The following is a 21,422-nucleotide window of genomic DNA, read 5'->3' as shown; positions in this document are numbered from 1 at the left end:
AAAACCCACACAGGGGAAAGGATATTCACGCTGTTCCTGTTTGTTTCTTAACCTAATGACATAGTGGGATGAGGGCGTATATTGGAAATAATATTGAGTTATGTGGAACTTAATGCCCAAATAACCAAATCACAATCCCAAAGACTTCCAGTTAAACCAGAGTTCCAGTTAGCAGCCACACCAGCTTTAAGAGGGCTTACCGTCACCGCTTTTACATGTATTATATTACAATTTCAATACAAAACAAGATAACAAACAGCTGGAGAGACAGATGTTGGTTGTTTGAATCACAGGAGTGCTGATTGCTAGAGGGAGAAATGTTTCAAAATCATGTTGAGATTCAAAAGTGCTGCACTTCATGATAATAATACAAATAATAATAATTTGAAAGCCTCATTGAACTGTTGTGTCATGCTGGGCTGCTATTTGCAGAGTGCATCATCCCAAGCCAAACATAACCGGGTGTATGAAGCACAGTGTTGCAATGCCAGAACATAATAAAGTGAAATGAGTCATCTTCCAGTGTTTTCCTCTTGAAGCTCTTTACATTTGAAGGTTTTCCTTCTAGCTGAGATTAGTGAACTGAAGGACAGAAGCTTTTGTGAAGTGCAGCCATCGTGTGACCTTGGTTTCTGAAAGTGTTTCTGATCCTTTGTTGTCCCAATGAACATTCAGTAATTAATGGATTATCCCAAGTACATTTCTCATCCATGTCTACTTCGCTTCACTGCCAAGTGGAGCTCCGCTTCTCCCAGCACACCTGTGGTCTTTAATTGGCAGATTGATTCTGCTGTCTGTAAGCCCGACCACCTGCAGGAAACACCAGACCGACTGGTGGTAAAATGCCAGAGTTACGAAACACCGAGCACACCACATGTGGCTCTGGCCAAATGTCCTGGGAGGAGAACTGACTCAGTGACAAACGATCCATTACAGGTTTGAAAGATGTTCTGGAGAAGAGAGAACCCTTCCCTGACTGTTAAGAAAGCAAAATGAGTCACTGTGCTTTCCTCTGGGCTCAGTATTAGTGCAGAGCTGAAGTGTGAGTGTGTTTCCTCTGCACAGAAGCCAGAGTTGAACCGCCTGGTGTTTGCTCAGGGCAGAGAGAGCGGGAATGTGTGCAGTGTGTGCTCAGGGAGGACTGAGAGGGACACACGCCTACTGCAGCACAATACCAACTCTGAGATACTGTTGTGCTCTCTCAGCATGACTGTTGTATGAGAGATGCTCCGATAAATATTAGTTTCGCTTTATAGATGTTGTTGACCAAGTCAGCCGTACGTCAGCACAGCAGTATCAGGTGGCACAGTTGCTTGGCTGCCAGGATCTTCTGTGTGGTTTTAGCTTTCTGCTTTACATACTCAACTACTTTCCAGTTTATTAAACCTGCAATTAAAACCAATGCAGTGTAATACACTTCCTAGCCTCAGGAAGGTTATCATTTCATTTTTGTTGTTGATTCAAATATATGCTTATTATTATGCGTAATGTTTTTAATGTTATACCTTAAAATAAGATCTTTTTTTAGTTATATGAATAAGGGCCAACTAAATAATTGATTTACAAATATCTTCAATAGCTTTCTTAAAAAAGTTTCACCTGACATTATAATTAAGTGCATATTTACATTTGATTTGAATAAATCTTAAAACATTTGTGTCGTGTACTGACTTTTGATCTTTGAGGTGATATTGTGTTATATTTGTGGTACAGAGTGTTTTTCTGAGGACAACTGGCAGTCCAGAAAGTCACAGTATCATTATGTCAAACGATAAACATTGCAGGTCAGAAAGACAGAATATAAGAAAGCTACTCATTACACCAAAGGTGGGTATTTTAGCTTCCCAGGCTCTAAGGTCAGTCCTCCATCACTGCTGTCCTAGTTATAATATCTCAAGATGTACAGAATTAATTGGCACTGCATTTTTTTTAGAGGGATTTATTCTCCTTCCACCATAAGTTTGACATTTGTGGTTACGAGTGAAACGTTATTCATAGATCCATCCAGTGCCAACATCAAGTCAAAAAGTACCTACTAAATGAGTCACCCTTTCAGCCTCAGCTGCATGTTATGTTAAGGGCTAATTGCAAATGTGAAAGCTAAATGCAAATTCGAGCATGCTAAAACAGTGAAATAAGATGATAGGGAACCTCAGCATATAAGCATTGTCATTGTGATTGTTTTATCATGCTGACATTAGCATTCAGCATTGCTCTGGCCCAATGCAGCCTGACAGAGCTGCATCTTTATATCATTTGTATTTCTTCTATTAAATCCCCATCTTAAGCAAAAGGTGAAGCAACATTTTGTCATTGGCTACAATGCAGCTGCAGTTGAGTTTAATATGCCATAATCACTGATGTCATGGTGTGCCTTTGGTTGCAAATGAAGCTGAGATGAAGTCTGCCGGTTCGTTAGTGCTAATTCATGTAAAGCGAGGGGAAGAGGCGAGAGAAGAGAGGACGAGGATGAAAGGGACAGTAATGAATACGGACTGAAGGAGGCTGGTGTGGGCTTATGCATATCCCTCCACTCCATTCAATTTTTATTTCCTGACTTCATCAGCACAAGCTCTTGCAGAATTGTGTCCCTCAGTGGCTCATATAACCCCATGTTTATTACTTTCCGATCTTCATGGTCGATTTTTATAGACAGCACGGAAAGCCATTTTTGTGCCAATCAGGTTATTCACTGCAGTGCACTGGATCAGGCACTGCAGCTAGATTGATAATTGACTCTGTGTCAGTGTGTGTTCATGTGTAGCATTCAAATCAAATCATTTATCTGACTTAAAGTGGCATCAGGGACACTTAGCAATTCTCCAGCACAGCTACAGTAGGACTGACATTTCATTTCGTCACACTGTTCCCTATGGTTAATTTGTCATAATGCAGGCAGCTGTATCTAATGTTATAGAGACATTACATATAAGGTGGTTTAATCCCCAGCGCCTCCTGTCCATATGTCATAGTGTGCTTTTATTAGATATTGAACTACAAACTGTTTAAAATGTGTCTCTGCACTTATCAGAAACAGAAACGCCTTGAGCTAAATGCTAAATGTTTAGCTGGACATTTTAAATATTCTTCACACGTTCCTACCGTGGTGGGTGTCTCCTGGGCTCCAGTCCTGAATATCTTTCTCAAAAGCTTATAATCTTTTAGATCCTTCAACTTTATTCCCCCATCAGCCTCTCAGGAAATATTTCCATCTATGTCCGCCCTCATCATGGTCACGTTGGGTTGTTTTATGCTTCTACTGCTGCTCCATCTAACTGATAGTTGTTCATATATTTAGTCTAGACCAGAGTTGAGGATAGACATACTGACATTTCCATCCCTACAGCCTCGCCACTCGTATAGCTAAAATGTCAGACTCTTTCGAGCAAAAGTCTCCAAATCCCAATTAATATTATGTGGATGTGTGCTTTGGCACGCAGGTGTGCATCTAATTAGAACAAGTATAGTCATTAAATGAGGAAAAGATAGATCTCTGCAACGAGAAGCTGAGACATGTGGGTGTTGTGCTTTGAATGTCAGGCTTGGAGTCTAATTGTGTGCTTGTTAAGCTGCTGTGGAGCTTTTAAATGTCCACTAATTATTTGCTTCCTCGTGAAATCCTGTCAATCATTTTTGTATTATAATAATTGGATTTTTTAACGCTGGCATAAAAAAAAAAAAAATGTAACCAGGAATAATGCCAGCCAAGTTTTACTAGCTTTTTTCTTGTGTCTGTTTGACGTCATATAGGCTTCCTGAGAGGGGTCCCCTCTTGTCAGCCCGAAGAAACAGAAGACCAGAGGAGATCACACTGAAACACTGGAAGGACAAAGTTCAGACCATGCCAGTGATCCAATCTCAAGCCGAAAATTACTGAAAGCGTTTTCCAGCATAATGTAGTTCTCTCTAAACCTCCTCCATGCAACATCTTTGCTCGGCTGATTTCACCGGCAGTGTGTAGACTGAAGGACCAATGGAGCAGGTCGGGGAGGATCTGAACCTCTCCTATCTGCTGGAACATGAGAGAGACATGATCCTGAAGGTGCTGCAGAAAGATGAGAAATTGAGGAAGCGTGAGGAGAAGAGGATAAGGTAAGTACTTCAGCATCACCTTTTAAACTGTTCATCTCACTCAATTTCCTTAATGCCCCTTCTTCTTTTTTTTCCCTCAGAAAGCTGAAAAATGAGTTGCTGGAAATCAAACGAAAAGGGTCCCGTCGGCAACAGGAGCTCGGGGAGCGACAGTGCGCTCGCTGCCTCAAGAGTTTGGGACTTATCTTTGACCGTGGGGATCTCTGCGAGGAGTGTCAGCTGCGCGTCTGCAATGACTGCCAGGTTTCAACTCCGAAAGCACGCCAGTGGAGGTGTAGCATTTGTGCTAAGATTTCGTAAGTGCCATGCCCGCCAAGGACCAGAACAGCTTAGTGTTTAGAAGAGGAATGGACTCCAGATGGCTAGCATCAGATGGTTAATGACACACCTCTGTCTCCATTTGTCTGTGAGGGCCTTGGGTGTTTCAGGGCTGCCATCTTCTACATGGCTTTAAAGAATAATCCACCAAACTAAACATATTAAAGGAAACCTATCATGCTATATTTAAATGATATATTGTAGGGCCATACCTATATAAGGTATATTTATACGTTTCTGTTTTCAAAATACCAAACAGATCATGCATTTTAGCCATGCCTCATTTCGCTCTATGTGCTGTTTGCTGTCTACGGGTCTGATTCTGCTGACCACGCCCCCCTGCAGGAGAGGGGAGACGTGCTCTGATCAGCTGCTGAGCTGTCAGAAGAGGGGGAGGAAAAGAGATCTCCGTGTTTTATTATATAGAGTCGTTATTCATTTGTTTTAAAGCTCAATAAATAACAAAGAAGACCTTTGACCGGCACTTTTCTAATTTTGTCCGGAAGATTTAAACTTTAACGGACATCTTGACCGGCGAAACAAACTGAAACTGAAACTCTGCCGCACGGTCCCCTCGTTCCTTGGAAGAGGCGGAGAGGTGGGTGTTTGTCATCTGCTGGTGGACTAACCGGAGAGAATTACAGTGCTTGCCTCGACGGGGAGGGATTGCATTGCAGCGGGAGCAAACGCTTGCCTCGGGGAGGGAGAAAGAAAGCCACAGCGGAGAATAAACAGAAGGGTAACCATGGTAACCAAGTCTTCTTCACTGCTTTTGTGGCAGACTACAGCGCCACTTACAGGCCTGGCATATGTACTACAGCGTCTCCAGCGCTTTCGAACGGCAATGGCCGTGGCTGTCTCCTCCTGATTGGTGGAGTTGGCCCAATAGCCGTAGCGCCACCGTCCTGACGTCAGGACAGTGTTCAAATCTGGATCAGTTTTTATCAGATCCGTTGCAGCCCCTTTTTTAGAGATTTGGGTATGGAGGAAAATAGAGAGGGTTGTGTTTTCTGACACTTGGTGAGTTCCCTGGAACACCGGGGACACATATTCATGTATAAAAGACGTACAAAAGTGCATTTTGCATGATAGGTCCCCTTTAAGTGTTTGTGGTGTCTGTTAAAATACCATCAATCCCGGAAGTAGCAGAGATGGGAATTAATTATTTGCAGCCAGTATACAAAAAATACACTATGTCTACAAGATGTTTTTGAGTCTGTAAGTGCAAGAAGTAACACTTTTTTTAAACTTTGGCTCTCCTGCTCATAGCATGCAAATGTTTTAGCTCTTTACACCTACACAAGAAACCTAGGGCTAAAGAACATAATGCAGAAAATCACCATTTGAAACTTAAGCAGACAGATGGAGGGAAAGTCATTCTTCATTCAGACCTGCAGGTCCTGAAAGTCTGACAAAGAAGTTATTTACAAAGATTTGTATTTGTGTTTTTGTATCTCACAGTAGGAAGTTAAGTTGGTTACAAAGGTTTTTCGTAAACTTATTTTATTCTAAATAATTTGTGTTCAAAAAACACATTCTTTTAAATATTGGTTAATCCATCCATCCATTTCCTGTTGTTATGAGAAAGTCATGATTAATGATATGATTAGGAATTAATGTAGCACACAGCTGGTGAGTTCTGATAATATTGTGATGTTAAGACCTCTATACACTTGCGTAAGAGATAAATGCTATATTATACCTGCTGGTTTTCTTTCATATCTTTTGTTATAACGGTGAAACGGGTATTCAATTGTATTCGACATGCTTATAAAGAACTCATTGTAGTCTTTTTTTGTACTTATTGAACACATATCCCAAGTAATTTACTGATTTATGATATCCCAAAGCTTTGGTGTGTTTCTCATTAAGTGTATTGAGTGAGGCGGGCGTTGTGTTTGCAGGGAGCTGAAGGTGGTGACGGGCGAATGGTTCCTGGAGGAGCGGTCAAAGCGCTTCGAGCAGGGAGTGCCGAGCGGTGACGTGATCAAACAGACCATCCTGAGTAGCCCGACCAGTGAGTGACACCTCTAATGCTCTGTTACCCAAACAATAATGATATTTGAAGTAGTGTAGGACATTTTCATTAATGTTTTTGATGTTTTTGATCACCAGTCACAGACATAAAGTCGACAGAAAACCTGTCAGCCACTTCTGAGCCAGAGAAAGCCGACACCCCCAAATCCAAAAGAAATGCTGTACTGAACATTGTGGATGGGGCCAGGAGGAAAGGGTAAGCAGTGGAAATACAGAACAAAACAGCTCAATTTATGTTCATGCAAACATATATTCTGAATTAAAATGTTTACTCTCATAAAATATGCAAAATATGCAGTAAGATGTAAGCAGAGAGCAGGCAGTGTAAAATATACTCAAACTATATGTGATAGAAATCAGCAGTGTGTTGAAGACTCACTTCAGTACAAAGGCATTAGAAAGATCAGTTGGATGTTTATTTGATTTAACAGAGACCCTGAATGCATTTGGAAATACATCTGGCCGAGCAGAACAGCAGTAATTGAATTGTGTAGGCTAGCATTGCTCCTCTTCTCGGCTGCACACTGATGGTTCCTGAAGGCATCACAGTGATTCAGACTGAGAAGCAATATGCACAACAAATGCATTTTACAACACAAAGTTTAGTTATAGTGATGGATAATCTTGCAGGTATTTGGTCATAATTGATCATATAAAAACATAAAGCTGGATATATGCCTGTAACAGAAGTTGTGGCAGTCCATCCCGTAGATATTGGGATTCGTTAGTCAGGAGTCAGGACCAAAGTGTTAGACCAACTGATAAACCAACCTTGTCTCTGCAGCCATTGTCGGAGTTGACTACAATGTAGAATAACATTTTAGTCATCCGGCTAACTTCAAGAAATAGAAAAAAACGGGAAACAATACAACCTTCGTGAAAATAATTTAAAACAATTGAGTTAATTTGATTGTACGTTCCTCTTTAACTAGATTTCCTTTGCTGTTTGTAGAGTTAAGATAAATATAGGGGAGAAAAAAAAACTCTCTTTTTGTGCGTGTGTGTGTGTAGAAGGATGAAGATGGAGAAAAAAGCAAACCGAAAGGCCATGAAGCCGGAGAACGGAGTTGACAGCGCCTGTGTCAAAACGGTTTCGGATGGAGATGCTCAAAGCGTGCGAAGTGTTTGCTCTGCTCCGAGTCCACGCTCAAACAGGTGTCCATCCCCACGAGTCACAAACAGACATATAAACATTTAAAAGTGTATATTTATTTATTCTCAAAGCACAGTCACACAAAGATCTACTGAGAAATAAATTAAAACAAAACCGAAGACACAAAAGTAACGCCAATGATATCAATGCTGTGTCAGAGCAATTCACTGAAGCTTTAAACATGTTTTTATATAAATAATCAATCTCTCAGCACTGACACAGCCTCATGTCAGTGTCAAGTCAACAGAGACTTCACATTTGAGTATTTACTTATCTCAAAACTGGTTGATATCTCTTTGAAAATTAAACACTTCCAGGCCTCAAGGCAAAGCAGTTCAATGACTAAAGAAGAAACAAACATAAAATAAAAATCCAGAGATATCCTTGACAGTCCATAAAAGCTCAATCACATAAAAAAATCTCTTGGTTTCTGAGTGCCTTTTATTTAGGCAGCCAAAGAGCATCAGGCAGGTACAACTTAAATCCTTGATGACTAAAAGCTAAAAGTGTCCACTTTAAATGTCTGTGGTGTTAAACTTATTGATGACAGGTTTCTCTCTGGTTCTCAGGGGCAGTGTGGTGGCCTTGGAGTCCTCGGGGGTTCCTACCGTACCCAACAACCTGCGCTCACACACTCCGGACAGATCCTCCACTCTCAGCGACAGCCGGAGGGTCAGGGTCAGCAAATCATACACAAGCACACAAACAGCAACACACCAGGGACAACTAGGCGGATTGTTTTAACAGCTTAGGTGTGTTTGATTTGTGTGTGCACACAGCCTGATGGAGCAGAGAGCGTTACCAGTGTAAACTCCAGTGACAGTGTGCCTGAGACAAAAGCTACCGGCCATGAGAGGAAGGATTCAGGGACCCCGACCATTTCTGTGTCCCGAGCCTCAGTTTCATCAGGTACCTCACTACAGCACACACTCGCTTTGTGTTTTTGTCTCACCTTGAGCTCCTGCTGTTGCCACACAGCTTCATAGCGCTCAACCATTGTTTTTTTTAAATCACTGTTTCGGCTCTTTCCCAGCTCTCTGCTCGCTAACTTGTAAATCTTGTAAAGGACAAAATTCGACTTCTGTCCGGAGCAAATGTCACATCTTCACTAATACCACTATTACCTTACTCCCCTCTGTCTATCTGCTGCTCTTCTGTTGAACTCTAAAGTATAATCTCTTCCAATTTGTCTCTCAGTGCCAGAGCCTTTATCTCTACTAGTAACGGCTCAGGAGTGTGTCGAGTTTTTCTGAAGTGGCTACGATTACTGTGGTTAAAGGTCCACTCACGGCTACAGATGTGTCAGACCTTATTATCCCTATTATAAATACTAAAAATAGTTCATTATAATTAACATAGAAATATGCTACCACAAGTCACACTCATTTAATGAATCACTTTATTCAAACATACGATTTTTCTTGGATGTTTGTTTGCTTTGAAGGCTTATTCGACAACCTCAATATAGGCTCTGAATGTACCAGCCCTTAAATCATCATCATCAGCCCCCTGTGGTTAAATGGAAAACAGTTCATCGGTTGGTTTCGGAGGGTGTCATGAGAAATAAAGTAATAATTCAGACGGGCCTTTACAAGTATTCATCTGTGTCTCTAGGGTAGGGCTTACATTCTCCATACAGAGGATGATAAGGACACTTTAATCTCTAGCCTCAGAAATTGCTTATTTATGAAAAATATTATTCAGATCAGGCATTTTAACACCAATGCTCTAACTGGGCACTTTGACTATATGTTACAAGCTGCATGTCTTGCACATTATATGGAGTGTTATCATGGTCCAGATAACTAGTTATAATGGTTAGTTTCTCCGCTCTCTTTTACTGTCTGCTTGCATTTTGTCTGTGTTTGCCTTCCAGCCCCTCGCTCCCTTCAAACCGCATCTTTGAAACATTTATTTTTCTTCTCTCCTCCTCTGCTTCGCCCCGTCTCCCTCTCTCCTCTCTGCACCAGATCACAGCCGCTCAGAGATGGACCTGTCAGCAGCGGGGTCTGAACCCAGCGAGGACGCCTTCAGTCTCAGGAGCCGCTCCGTCCCCGGCCTAAACGAATCTGTGAGCGCCATCATCCCGTCTTTCTCCTTCAGCTGAATCTCTGCACACTGATCACATATTAGCACATTCACCACAGGACCACAAATCCAGCAGAAGCACACATTCTGTTAGATTTTCAGTCTCTTTTTGGAATACATAGATCTACTAAACCATGTGTCCATATCGAGCTCAGGATCTGTGAACTCAAAGTAAAGCATCACATGTGGAGTTGAATGTTAATTTCACTTCAAAGAGCATGACAAACATCTAAACGTCTGTAGGCTGATAACAGGTGGAGGATCTGATGGTCGGTATAGAGCTGCTTTGTCTTTGTGCTAATTTGCATTCAACGGGCTGGCACTCGCACACATTTTTATATTCACTCATCCATTCATGATCACAGGTTTACTATAAACCCAATGACATTGTGATTTCACGCGACTACACAAATTGCCCACTCTGTCCCGCCTTGTCTGGTTGAATTGATGGGAGCTGGCTGCATCCTCCCACACAGAGCTGCTGTATAAAGTACAAAGATGCTTTGGCCAGCTTCCCGTACCAACCTCCCCTTTTGATTAAACCTGAATGCTGTCATCCGCAGGAGTTTTCTGATGAGGACGCAGAGGAAGACATCGATGCCCTGATGTCGGCTCACAGCAAGGCTCCCAGCCGGCGCATCAGCAACGCACTCTCATCGGTAAAACCTGTGTTCAAACTAGTACAAATGTAAGAGTGTCATAGAAGCCGATTTTATACACTGTATGCCATATAACAGCAATGTTTCAGGTTCAATGAAGGACTTATATGTCGTACCCTCTCTCTTTCTTCTCTATTTGTACACTGTCCTTTGTCATTTAAAGGCAAAAAATCCCCCCCAAAGAAAACAAACAGAGATTCTTGGAAGTCCTGTATATTCACACACAGTAATAACATGTACATGTACACATAGACTCTTCATCACCTGATGTGTGTATCAGGTGTCTGCTCTGTTGTTGACTCAGTAAACATAGTGTGTGTGTTTTGGGGCAGCGTGTGACACGAACACCTGCTGCTGCACACTTTGGGACAACTGCTGCCTTCAGGACTACTATGTATTTGTATATCCTAGTAGTATGTAGTATTTTAAGCAGAAAAACCTACATATTATATCACCTACCCAACTTAACTTGTGCCCGAGCGTTTAGATTTGTGTCAGTGATGTTGTTTTTTTATCACACGCATCTTAAATTGGTTGTCTTTGATTACCATGTTTACACTTGGGTACTTAGTCTGGCAGAAATTCTAGTTATTCAAATGGCCTGAATAATTGGCTTATTTCCTGACTCATACCATGGTCTTTGTTCGGTGTGTGTGTGTTTGTTTGTGTAAAGATCCTCACAGATAAACAGGCGAGACAGACGTCCTGCCTGTCTGACATTTACCATGTCATCTCATAAGTGACTAACAGCCGTCACCGATCCTCTGTTTTCAGTATGAATGGAAGTGGAGGGAGGTGATGAGGGACACTATGCAGATAGCCTGAAGTTGAATGGCGCTCTAATGCACTCGGCCCACTGTTGCATGATTCACCTCACGCAGGGCTATGGATAGATGATAAAAGCACAACTGAAGTTGGTGCCATTTATGTAACAGTGCAATTTCCGTCATTGGTTAGACCTTTATTTTCATTCTGGGAGAAAAAATATATAATTATTTGTTTTCTCGTGCCTCTCAGGGCTTCCGTAGTTTAGTATGTTGTTTTGGTCATAAAACAAGATGACAAATTAAATCCATCCAGCAGTTGTCACGACTCAAAAACACAAATAAAAACCTGCTGGTAATATTTCAGTCTCTATCATCACTCTTAAATATATAAAATAATATATACAAATCTTTATACAGTATATATCATGATTTCATAGACATAGTAAACTATATGGAATACTTTCGTACACTTGTGTGTGTGTGTGTGTGTGTGTGTGTGTGTGTGTGTGTGTGTGTGTGTGTGTGTGTGTGTTGTGTGTGGTGTGTGTGTGTGTGTGTGTGTGTGTGTGTGTGTGTGTGTGGTGTGTGTGGTGTGTGTGTGTGTGTGTGTGTGTGTGTGTGTGTGTGTGTGTGTGTGTGTGTGTGTGTTCAGTTTGCTGGTTCCAGATGAGTTGTATTCTCTGTGGTTCCATCTGATAATCACCATGGTAACCGTGTGTAATGTGGTTTCTGGCTGTGCTGCTGCAGACGGGGTTTGAGCAGCTCCTCCTGGGGGCTGGGGGGGTCTGTGCTCGGGGTCTGTCTTTATCACTAACACATCAAAGAGCTCAGATCTCTCTCTCCTTCTCCTCTCTCTCCTTCCTTCCTGCCCCCTGTTATCTCATAAATGAATCGCTGCTAGTGTTCCACCCCAGGCTCAGAGAGGAGGTGGGGGCACCTCAATGTCCCCGACTCGGACGCTGAGACCGTAAGATTCAACGTTTCTGCATGCATTTATATTCACCACATTATAACAATGAGAATCAGGGCTAGGCGATGTGACCAAACTCTTCTATCAAGATATAGATCATTTGTTAATCTTCATAACAACATATATCATGGCTACAGAAACTATTGCATGTTTTTTTGTAATTCAATAAATAATGTTTCAGGAAAATATTTTCTCATCAGATTAAGAACTAAGTACAAAATGCTGGCCATGTTTACATAGTTTACATGCACACAAATGAAGATTATTCCGATTGGGACATTAGTTTGATTTAACAACACTGAAGTATTCCCATAAATTCCTGTGTGTGGGGTGCAGGAGTTGAACAATAAGGCTGAACGAATAAAGCACACTCCTGTTGGAAAACATTTAACTATAATTGATCTAGGATTGATATAGGATTTCAACACAATATGGTTCCATTGAAAGACTATAAATGAGTATACTGAACAATCGCCCAGCCCTGGTTAACATGCAGCAGAAAAGCAAATACACACCTACAGAATTCATTAATGTATGCTGAGGTTTCCTGAATATACCACTATGTTAAGTTTGGCTTTGCTTTTCAATGTGATGTTACAGTAGCTACATCTTCTTCCATTAAGTCTAAGCTCCTCATTATTTCTGTAGTCATTAATCACACTGGCTCCCAGCAGGATTTAAGTGCGGTAGATTTTCCAGCAGAAGGTGCACAGCGTGGCTCAATTCTCGCTTTCTTTCTTTCCTCAACACTTTTCATACAGACATATTATTTAGAGTGGATTATACCAGTTAAATCCTGTCCAGAGCTACAACACTCGTGTGTCGGACAAAACTACCTGCTGTGCTTTTACTAATTTAGAGTCTTTTGTTGGTGAAAGTTGTTCTGCAGGTACACAGTTTGAGGAATATGCTCTCCAAGCTCTTTAATTTGGTAGTCTATATGAACTCAGGAGGTGTTGCCTCAGGCCGACACACTCACTGTTCGAGAGAAAATGTAAAGATAACTTTCTGGATGTTACTGGTTATATCATACCAATTGTCAGTTTTCACTGTTCTTACAAACTGTTTTCACTTTCTTTTACCTGTTTGTCTTTTGAATTCATGTTCATTTACAGTTTTTTCTTCAGATTTGACACTTCCTTCCTTTTATGTAATCTGTTTATTATTTGACCACATGTTTTTCTCTTGAGCTGAAGCGATGAGTTGTCAAAATAATTTTTCTATCCTAAATTTCTTAGCTCCACTACATAAGTTCTGATTATGTACCACATTTACATGACATAATATGTAAAAATAAATTGAATAGGTTCTGGATTTCGAAAAAAGAGGTCATTTGGTATTTAAAAAGCCAAAACGATTTTAAAATTAGGAAAATAATTGACAGGTTTATCAATAAGAAATAGTTATAAGTTGCAGTATTACGTGCTTTCAGATTGAAATCAAAACCAAGACATCAACATAGTTATCAGATCAGAGTTTTTTAGAGAAAAAGAAAAGGAAGACTCACAATATACTGAGTGAAACTGCAGAAGCATAAATCCCAAATGGAAATCAGTGTCTGTAATATTCTTCCACCTCGCCCTTGCTCTTGTTAATTCATGAAAGAAATAATGTAGTCAAGTTTTCTGCTTTATCACAAATCCTTTCATATGCAGTCACCTTTTAAGAACTCATTCCCAAAATGAATAATTCACCATCCATCCTGCTATGATTATTTTTTAGACCCAAGCACAGATTATTAACTTATTTTTGATATCAGATGTTGAAAACCTTTTTTTTATCCAGGTAAGCTTCCCTAAGAGCAATGCGCACATTCTCTTATATCCAAGAGTAATATCATTTCCCCTTTGAGTGCAAGAGGCCTTTGAATCGCGTGAACTCTGAGGTCTGCAGTATTGGACCGCCTGTGGGCACAGATGACATTTTAAAGGGCATGAGCCTTACTCTAAAAGAATAGTTTGGATGTTTTGAAGATGGGTTGTATAAGATTCCTATCCATAGTCAGTGCACTATTCACCACCACTCAAGGGAAACAGACATGACTTCAGGAACAGGATGTACTGCTGTGGAAGGGGGTATCCGAAAAAACACATTTGTCCCCCTAAAATAAAGGCTAATCTTAATAAACCAGTTTGATTGTGGGCCATTTTTAGATTATTTTTAGAAGTACATAAAGCCACCATTCCATTGACTAAAACAGTGGTTTAACCTTACAGAACTGTAATAGTTGATAGTCTACCTTTGCCCTGATCGGTAACTTTGTTTTATTTTTTCTGTCTCTTTAAGACCCCAAAAAACACAAAATATATTTCGAGGCAGCTTTGGCTACCTCTGTGTGCATCAAGGTCAAATAACTTTTTCGTCAATGGAGTCTGTGTTACGGTTTTGTATTTATGTTTTCATTTTCCACCTTTTGTTTTGAAATGTTTTCCTCCTTGTGTCTTCTCTGTTCCTTCTTCCTGTGTTTGCCTTCCTGTCATTAGTTCCCCTGGTGTGTCTGATTGTCTGATTGTGTTCACCTGTTGCCCTTGTGTTTCTGCCTCTCTTACCCCAGCTGTGTCTTGTCTTGTGATTACCCCTCCCTGTATTTAGTCTTGTCTCTTCCTGTGTTCCCCTGTCGGTTCATTGTTGGTTTTTCCTGTCTTCCTCCATGTCAGTCACGGTTGTCTCTCCTGTCTCCCTCCATGTGGGTCACGGTCAGTTTTTTGTACAACCCATTTGTTTCATGCCTTGTTTTGATCAGCTTTTAAAATAAAGCTCGCTTTTTGTTACGAGACCTGTTACCTTTTTGATAGTCTGCATTTGGGTCCTACCCTTCCACGCCATCCTAACAGAATGAACCGACCAGCTTTGGACTCAGCAGACTCAGATCGTTTTGCTCGACAGGCAGAATGTCTTGGGTACTCTCTGGAGTACATTTTTTATACTTGGAATGGCGCCTCTTCTAGACGTGGTAGAGAGGCTGCGTTGAAGGAGGCACGTCAGGAGGTTGCTCGCCAGCCCTGGCTTAGGAGCATGTTGCCTGAGTGGCTACAACTTTTCACAAGTAGTCCTGAGGACTTGTCCGAAGCCTCTAACCCTTTCCTGGGGTATATGACCAGGCCTGGGGAGGCCCACAGATCCTCCAAAGAATCTCTAGGAGACGCAAGACCAAGATTCCAGCCCGTGCTCCAGTGGTTCCAGCTCCATTCTCTGGCCCTTTTTTGGGATCCCGCCTGGCGTTTGGAGGTCCACGGAGCCTCCAGGGGGCCTCGGAGAAACGCAAGGTCGGGAGGCCGGCTCGTGGTCCAGTACCGGCCCACACAGCCATGGATCCGTGCACCAGTACCGGCCCACACAGCCATGCTTCCGTGCTCCATTACCTGGCTCACACAGCCAGGGTCCAGGCTTCTGTTCCGTGCCCAGCAGCCATAGTCACTGCTCCAGAACCGGACCTTACAGTCATGTTTCCGTGTTCCAGTGCCGGTCCACACAGTCATGGTACCGTGCTCCAGTACCATCCCACACAGCCATGGTTCCGTGTTCCGGTTCCGTGCCCAGCAGCCATGGTGCCTGCTCTAGTACCGGCCCACACAGCCATGGTTCCGGCTCCAGAACCGGCCCATACAGCCATGGTTCCAGCCCCAGTTCTGGCCCCAGCAGCCATGGTTCCGGCCCCAGTTCCGGCCCCAGCAGCCATGGTTCCGGCCCCAGCAGCCATGGTTCCGGCCCCTGTTCCGGTCCCAGCAGCCATGGTCCCGACTTCAGTTTCGGCTCCAGTACTGGCTCCCCGGCCGACGCCAGCCCCCCGTGTCCTGTCGGTGGTCCGGCCGACTCCAGCACCTCGTGTCCTGTCGGTGGTCCGGCCGACTCCAGCGCCTCGTGTCCTGTCGGTGGTCCGGCCGACTCCAGCACCCCGTCTCCTGTCGGTGGTCCGGCCGACTCCAGCACCCTCGTGTCCTGTCGGTGGTCCGGCCGACTCCAGCACCTCGTGTCCTGTCGGTGGTCCGGCCGACTCCAGCACCTCGTGTCCTGTCGGTGGTCCGGCCGACTCCAGCACCTCGTGTCCTGTCGGTGGTCCGGCCGACTCCAGCACCTCGTGTCCTGTCGGTGGTCCGGCAAACTCCGGCCCCCCGTGTTTTGTCAGTGGTTCGGCCCACTCCAGCCCCTTGTGTTCCGTCGGTGGTCCGGCCGACTCCAGCACCCCGTGTCCTGTTGGCTCTATGGCCGACGCCTACCCTATGTCCTGTGCCGTTGGGGGTCCCGCCGACTACTCTTCTGCCGGGGGTCCTGCCAACCCTATGTCCTGTGCCGTTGGGGGTCCCGCCGACTACTCTTCTGCCGGGGGTCCTGCCAACTCTATGTCCTGTGCTGTTGGAGGTCCCGCCGACTACTCTCCTGCCGGGAGTCTTGCCAACTCCATGTCCTGTCCCATTGGGGGTCCCGCCGACTACTCTTCTGCCGGGGGTCTTGCCAATCCTATGTCCTGTCCCGTTGGGGGTCCCACCGACTACTCTTCTGCCGGGGGTCCTGCCAACCCTATGTCCTGTGCCGTTGGAGGTCCCGCCGACTACTCTTCTGCCGGGGGTCCTGCCAACCCTATGTCCTGTGCCGTTGGAGGTCCCGCCGACTACTCTTCTGCCGGGGGTCTTGCCAATCCTATGTCCTGTCCCGTTGGGGGTCCCGCCGACTACTCTTCTGCCGGGGGTCCTGCCAACCCTATGTCCTGTGCTGTTGGAGGTCCCACCGACTACTCTCCTGCCGGGGGTCTTGCCAACCCTGTGTCATGTGCCGTTGGTGGTTCAGCTGTGGGTCCTGCCAACCCCATGTCCTGTCCCGTTGGGGGTCCCGCCGACTACTGCTCCGCCAGGTTTCCTGCCAACTCTGTGTCCTGTTCCGTTGGAGGTCCAGTCGACACCAGCCCTTGCTCCATCCGGGGTCCCATTGACACCAGTCCATGTCATGTCCAGGATCCCGTCTACGCCTGTTCCGTCGGCTCCGGTTCCTGTCTGGCCGACAACGGGTCCTGCCCGGCCTCCGGAGCTGTCCCGTCAGCGCCTTCCTGCCCGGCCCCCTGAGTGCCGGGGCCTTCGCCCTCGAGCTCGGCCCCCTGATTTCCCCAGCCGTGGCCTTCGCCCTCGAGCCCGGCCTCCTGACGCTTTCAGCCGCTGCCTTTGCTCTCATGCCCGGCCCCCTGAGTTCGCCCGCTGTGGTCTTCGCCCTTTTTTGAACTCTGCCTTGCCCCCGGGCCGTCCGCCCGAGACCCCCTCCTTGATCTCTGCCTTGCCCCCGGGCCGTCCGCCCGAGACCCCTTCCGGGTCCTCCGCTGTGCCCCTGGGCTGTCAGCCCAAACCCGTCCTCCAGACCCCCTCCACCCACCCTGCTGGAATGTTTTGGACTTTTGGGGGTTTTCTTGGGACGTCTGGAATCCGTCCCTTGAGGGGGGGGTTCTGTTACGGTTTTGTATTTATGTTTTCATTTTCCACCTTTTGTTTTGAAATGTTTTCCTCCTTGTGTCTTCTCTGTTCCTTCTTCCTGTGTTTGCCTTCCTGTCATTAGTTCCCCTGGTGTGTCTGATTGTCTGATTGTGTTCACCTGTTGCCCTTGTGTTTCTGCCTCTCTTACCCCAGCTGTGTCTTGTCTTGTGATTACCCCTCCCTGTATTTAGTCTTGTCTCTTCCTGTGTTCCCCTGTCGGTTCATTGTTGGTTTTTCCTGTCTTCCTCCATGTCAGTCACGGTTGTCTCTCCTGTCTCCCTCCATGTGGGTCACGGTCAGTTTTTTGTACAACCCATTTGTTTCATGCCTTGTTTTGATCAGCTTTTAAAATAAAGCTCGCTTTTTGTTACGAGACCTGTTACCTTTTTGATAGTCTGCATTTGGGTCCTACCCTTCCACGCCATCCTAACAGTCTGGTGGCGCTTTTGCAAGACCATAAATGGATATAACAGTTTAGGTTCCCTGTCAGAAATGTCTGACGCCAAGGAAAAGCTGCGAAATGATATATTAAATATATTACATTACATTACATGTCACTTGTTAGACGCTTTTATCCAAAGCGACTTACATACTCAATACTGTGGACAATCCCCACAGGAGCAATTTGGGGTGAAGTGTCTTGCCCAGGGACACAATGACATGCTGACTGCAGTGGGGTTTGAACCTGTAACCCCCTGATCCGAACACCTACGCACAATCCACTGCGTCACACGCCTCCTATATATCAATATACATGTTGCTTAGTTTCTCCATAGTGGGGGCTTGCCTACGTTAATTTGCTTTAGGTATTACAGTCACTACAAACAAGTACCTCATACAACCCCCTTTAAAATCCTAACAATCACTTTGACGTGACCATGTATTGCCACAGATTCAAATTCATTAAGGTTGCTTTATTTCTACCGTAATTCATCAGCGTTCATCGGTACTTCAGATGTTTTCTTTATTTGTCATTTTTTGCTTTCCACACCTGTTCAACTCTCCTTGACCTCTCCACCTCTAACATCTCACCCTCTCTTCTCTCCGGTCTTCGCCCAACAGAGTAGTATAAACAGCATGATGAGCATGTACAGTGAGACTGGTGACTATGGCAACGCCCGGGTGAGCGGAGAGATCCTGCTGAACATCAGCTACAGCTACAAAACTGGTGCCCTCAATGTCCTGGTGAAGGAGTGCCACAACCTGGCAACCGGAGACGAGAGGAGGCAGCGCACGGACTCGTAAGAAAAACAAATAACACTCATGACTAGTAGGTTAAAAAACAATTTCACTCCAAGGTCCATTTACAGTTTTTTTCCTAATGCTGGCTTAAAAATCTAAGCATTACAGTTCAAATGCTCTTTTTAGTATAAAAGATGTATCTTCTTTTTGTGTTTATTTATGTTGTTCTTGAATCTTGGTTTTATATTCTTACTGTTATATACACCAGTTAAGTCCAAGTATTAGTTCAAGTGTTATCGACAGTGTTTTATATATAGTGTTTAACAGTATTTTTATAGCTATTATTTATATCGATTTATTATTTCCATTTAATTTTGCTGTCAAAAATGTCTTAAATATTTGCCCGTTCAATATTTACTGAAAGAAAACAGGGCCACTGATCATTTACGTTGTTCGTATAAGCAAGGATTAATGGTGTCCGTCTCCATCTGAGGAGCAGACTGAGCCACTGTGTTTCTCTCCTGTCAGATATGTGAAGACGTACCTGCTGCCAGACACATCACGACAGAGCAAGAGGAAGACGAGCATCAAGGCCAACACCATCAACCCTGTCTTCAATGAGAATCTGAGGGTAGATATTTACAACAGTATTCTGTGATTTCAAGTTGCTGAATTCAAACATTTTAAATAATGAAGCCCCTGTTGTTCCTGTGCAGTACGTGATCAGCCACTCGCAGCTGGAGACTCGGACCCTGCAGCTCTCCGTGTGGCACCACGACCGCTTCGGACACAACAGCTTCCTGGGAGAGGTGGAGCTGACCTTTGACTCCTGGGAGTTTGATTCCCAGATGGAGGATTGGTACACTCTGCAGCCTAAGGTAGAAACCACAACAAGCACATTGCCAAGCATCTCGTTGTTGTCTTCTCCTCCTTCTTCTTTGTAATTGTGAATGATGATTGTGTAGGTGGAGAGCAATATAGACTGCACCATGCAGTATAAAGGAGAGCTGACCGTCGTGTTGAAGTACATTCCTGCAGAGAAGAACCTCACGCTGCCCCTGGACCAAGTACAAGGTACATTCATCACTGTGATGACCATTATATATCACATTATTTATCATGCTGTAACTGTATCTCCTATTGTGTGAAACACTTCTTGAATAAGTACCTCAAAAGATGGCCAGATCTTTTAATCTTGTTTTTTACAAAACTTTGTTGGGAAACTTTCTGACCTCTACTAGAAATTAAAGTAATGTTTTTCTGGCTTTAGTTTGACCAATAATTGCCTGCACAGCGGGAGTTTGTAATAATGAGTGACTTGCCACTGAAAGGCTGCTTGTTAACTGGGTGTAACGTAACTTTTCAACTCAGTTATATTTTTAATTGCTGCTGCTAGGATGCGGCAGCGATGAAAGAAATAGTCCCGAATTGCACTGATGCTGCTTGTGTATTTAATTCATTTATTAGTTAAATATACAGTAGGTTGTTATTTTTTAAAGGACAAAACATACATGCTTATAATCACAAGAACATGTCCTGGGTGTATGTGCTTAGCATCTGTACCAAGAAGGTGCATGTTTGTGGAGCAAATATTTTCTTTATGTAAACAACCCAAAGCCTTTGAAATTGAAGTATTCTCTTTCTTCCCTCCCTCAGTAAAGAAAGGCTTCCTGAAAAGCAAGAAGGCGAGCAGCTTCACTTTGCCTAAAGGGGGCATGGTCGAGCTGCTGGTCAAAGGAGCCAAAAACCTGACTGCTGTCAAGTCTGGAGGAACTTCAGATCCTTTTGTGAAAGGGTGAGACGCTGCATTCAGGGGCGGGTTGGAAACTTTTGAATGGGGGCCAGGCTGGGAAACGGTTTTAAAGAAGCGGGGTTCATTTGTTTTTTATTGTGTCTTTGTGGTCATTTTGCTTCTCTTTATGTTTTAGTTTCTGCTGTAGTTTTGCAACTGTTTGCGGCTTTACAGCTTCTCTTGTGTTTTGATTTGCCAATCTCTGTGGCTGTTCTGGTTTTCTTTGTGGTTCTTATGTGTTACAGTGTGGTTGTGTTGCTCAGCTGTATCTAGTTGCTTTGGGTAAAAGTGTCTGCTAAATAACATGTAATGTAATGTAATCTACTAGTAGCCATTTTGTGGTTCTTAGTACGATTTAGCTTCACTTTGTTATAGTTTTTCTCTTTTGTCTCTTTGTGGTCATTTGATTGCTGTTCTATTGTAAGCAGTCCAGCCGTTTCTGGGCCTGTACCCAGTAGCCTTGTTCAGGAAACCATCCATGATAACAAGAAACCATACCTTACACCTTCTGACTCTGGTAGAGGGAACATCAGGGTTGCTATGCCAGCCTCTGTTTTACTTAAGATGTGATTTGAGAACTGACATTTCTTTTTTCTCCAGATACCTCCTCCCGGACAGCAAGAAGTCAACCAAGCACAAGACGGTGGTGGAGCGGCGCTCTGTGAACCCGCAGTGGAACCACACCTTCACCTACTGCGGCCTGCAGCCCGGAGACCTCAACAACGTCTGCCTGGAGCTCACCGTGTGGGACAAAGAGGCGCTGGCCAGCAACGTCTTCCTGGGAGGGCTCAGGCTGGGAGCTGGCACAGGTGTGTAAAAAGTTCCGGAAAAGAAAAGAATGTTGGAGACATTTTAAGGTCACTGTATTGCACAGAATTTCAAATAAGGTGGTTAACACCCCTGAAACG

The 21,422-nt window shown here is 44.0% G+C and overlaps 1 protein-coding gene across 4 annotated transcripts in view; it reads left to right on the top strand.

Annotated features, from left to right (window-relative positions):
* The window catches only part of sytl5 (synaptotagmin-like 5), a 36,743-nt gene that overhangs the window by 12,612 nt on the left and 2,709 nt on the right, over positions 1-21,422 (top strand). For 2 of the 4 annotated variants that reach the window (XM_034134425.1, XM_034134426.1), the window contains 16 exons: positions 3,751-4,092; positions 4,173-4,388; positions 6,315-6,427; positions 6,526-6,643; positions 7,459-7,602; positions 8,170-8,278; positions 8,380-8,509; positions 9,571-9,671; positions 10,252-10,347; positions 12,016-12,081; positions 18,603-18,781; positions 19,251-19,353; positions 19,439-19,600; positions 19,688-19,796; positions 20,379-20,517; positions 21,115-21,323. In XM_034134425.1, coding sequence (XP_033990316.1) covers positions 3,974-4,092; positions 4,173-4,388; positions 6,315-6,427; positions 6,526-6,643; positions 7,459-7,602; positions 8,170-8,278; positions 8,380-8,509; positions 9,571-9,671; positions 10,252-10,347; positions 12,016-12,081; positions 18,603-18,781; positions 19,251-19,353; positions 19,439-19,600; positions 19,688-19,796; positions 20,379-20,517; positions 21,115-21,323 — 2,113 coding nt within the window. In that variant the 5' untranslated portion in view covers positions 3,751-3,973. The remainder of the gene's footprint in view (positions 1-3,750; positions 4,093-4,172; positions 4,389-6,314; positions 6,428-6,525; positions 6,644-7,458; positions 7,603-8,169; positions 8,279-8,379; positions 8,510-9,570; positions 9,672-10,251; positions 10,348-12,015; positions 12,082-18,602; positions 18,782-19,250; positions 19,354-19,438; positions 19,601-19,687; positions 19,797-20,378; positions 20,518-21,114; positions 21,324-21,422) is intronic. The other 2 variants (XM_034134428.1, XM_034134429.1) reach the window with 2 other exon arrangements.

This window comes from Trematomus bernacchii, unplaced genomic scaffold (assembly GCF_902827165.1).
Source record: "Trematomus bernacchii unplaced genomic scaffold, fTreBer1.1, whole genome shotgun sequence".
Taxonomy (NCBI): domain Eukaryota; kingdom Metazoa; phylum Chordata; class Actinopteri; order Perciformes; family Nototheniidae; genus Trematomus; species Trematomus bernacchii.
This window is presented reverse-complemented; position numbering and strand designations above follow the sequence as displayed.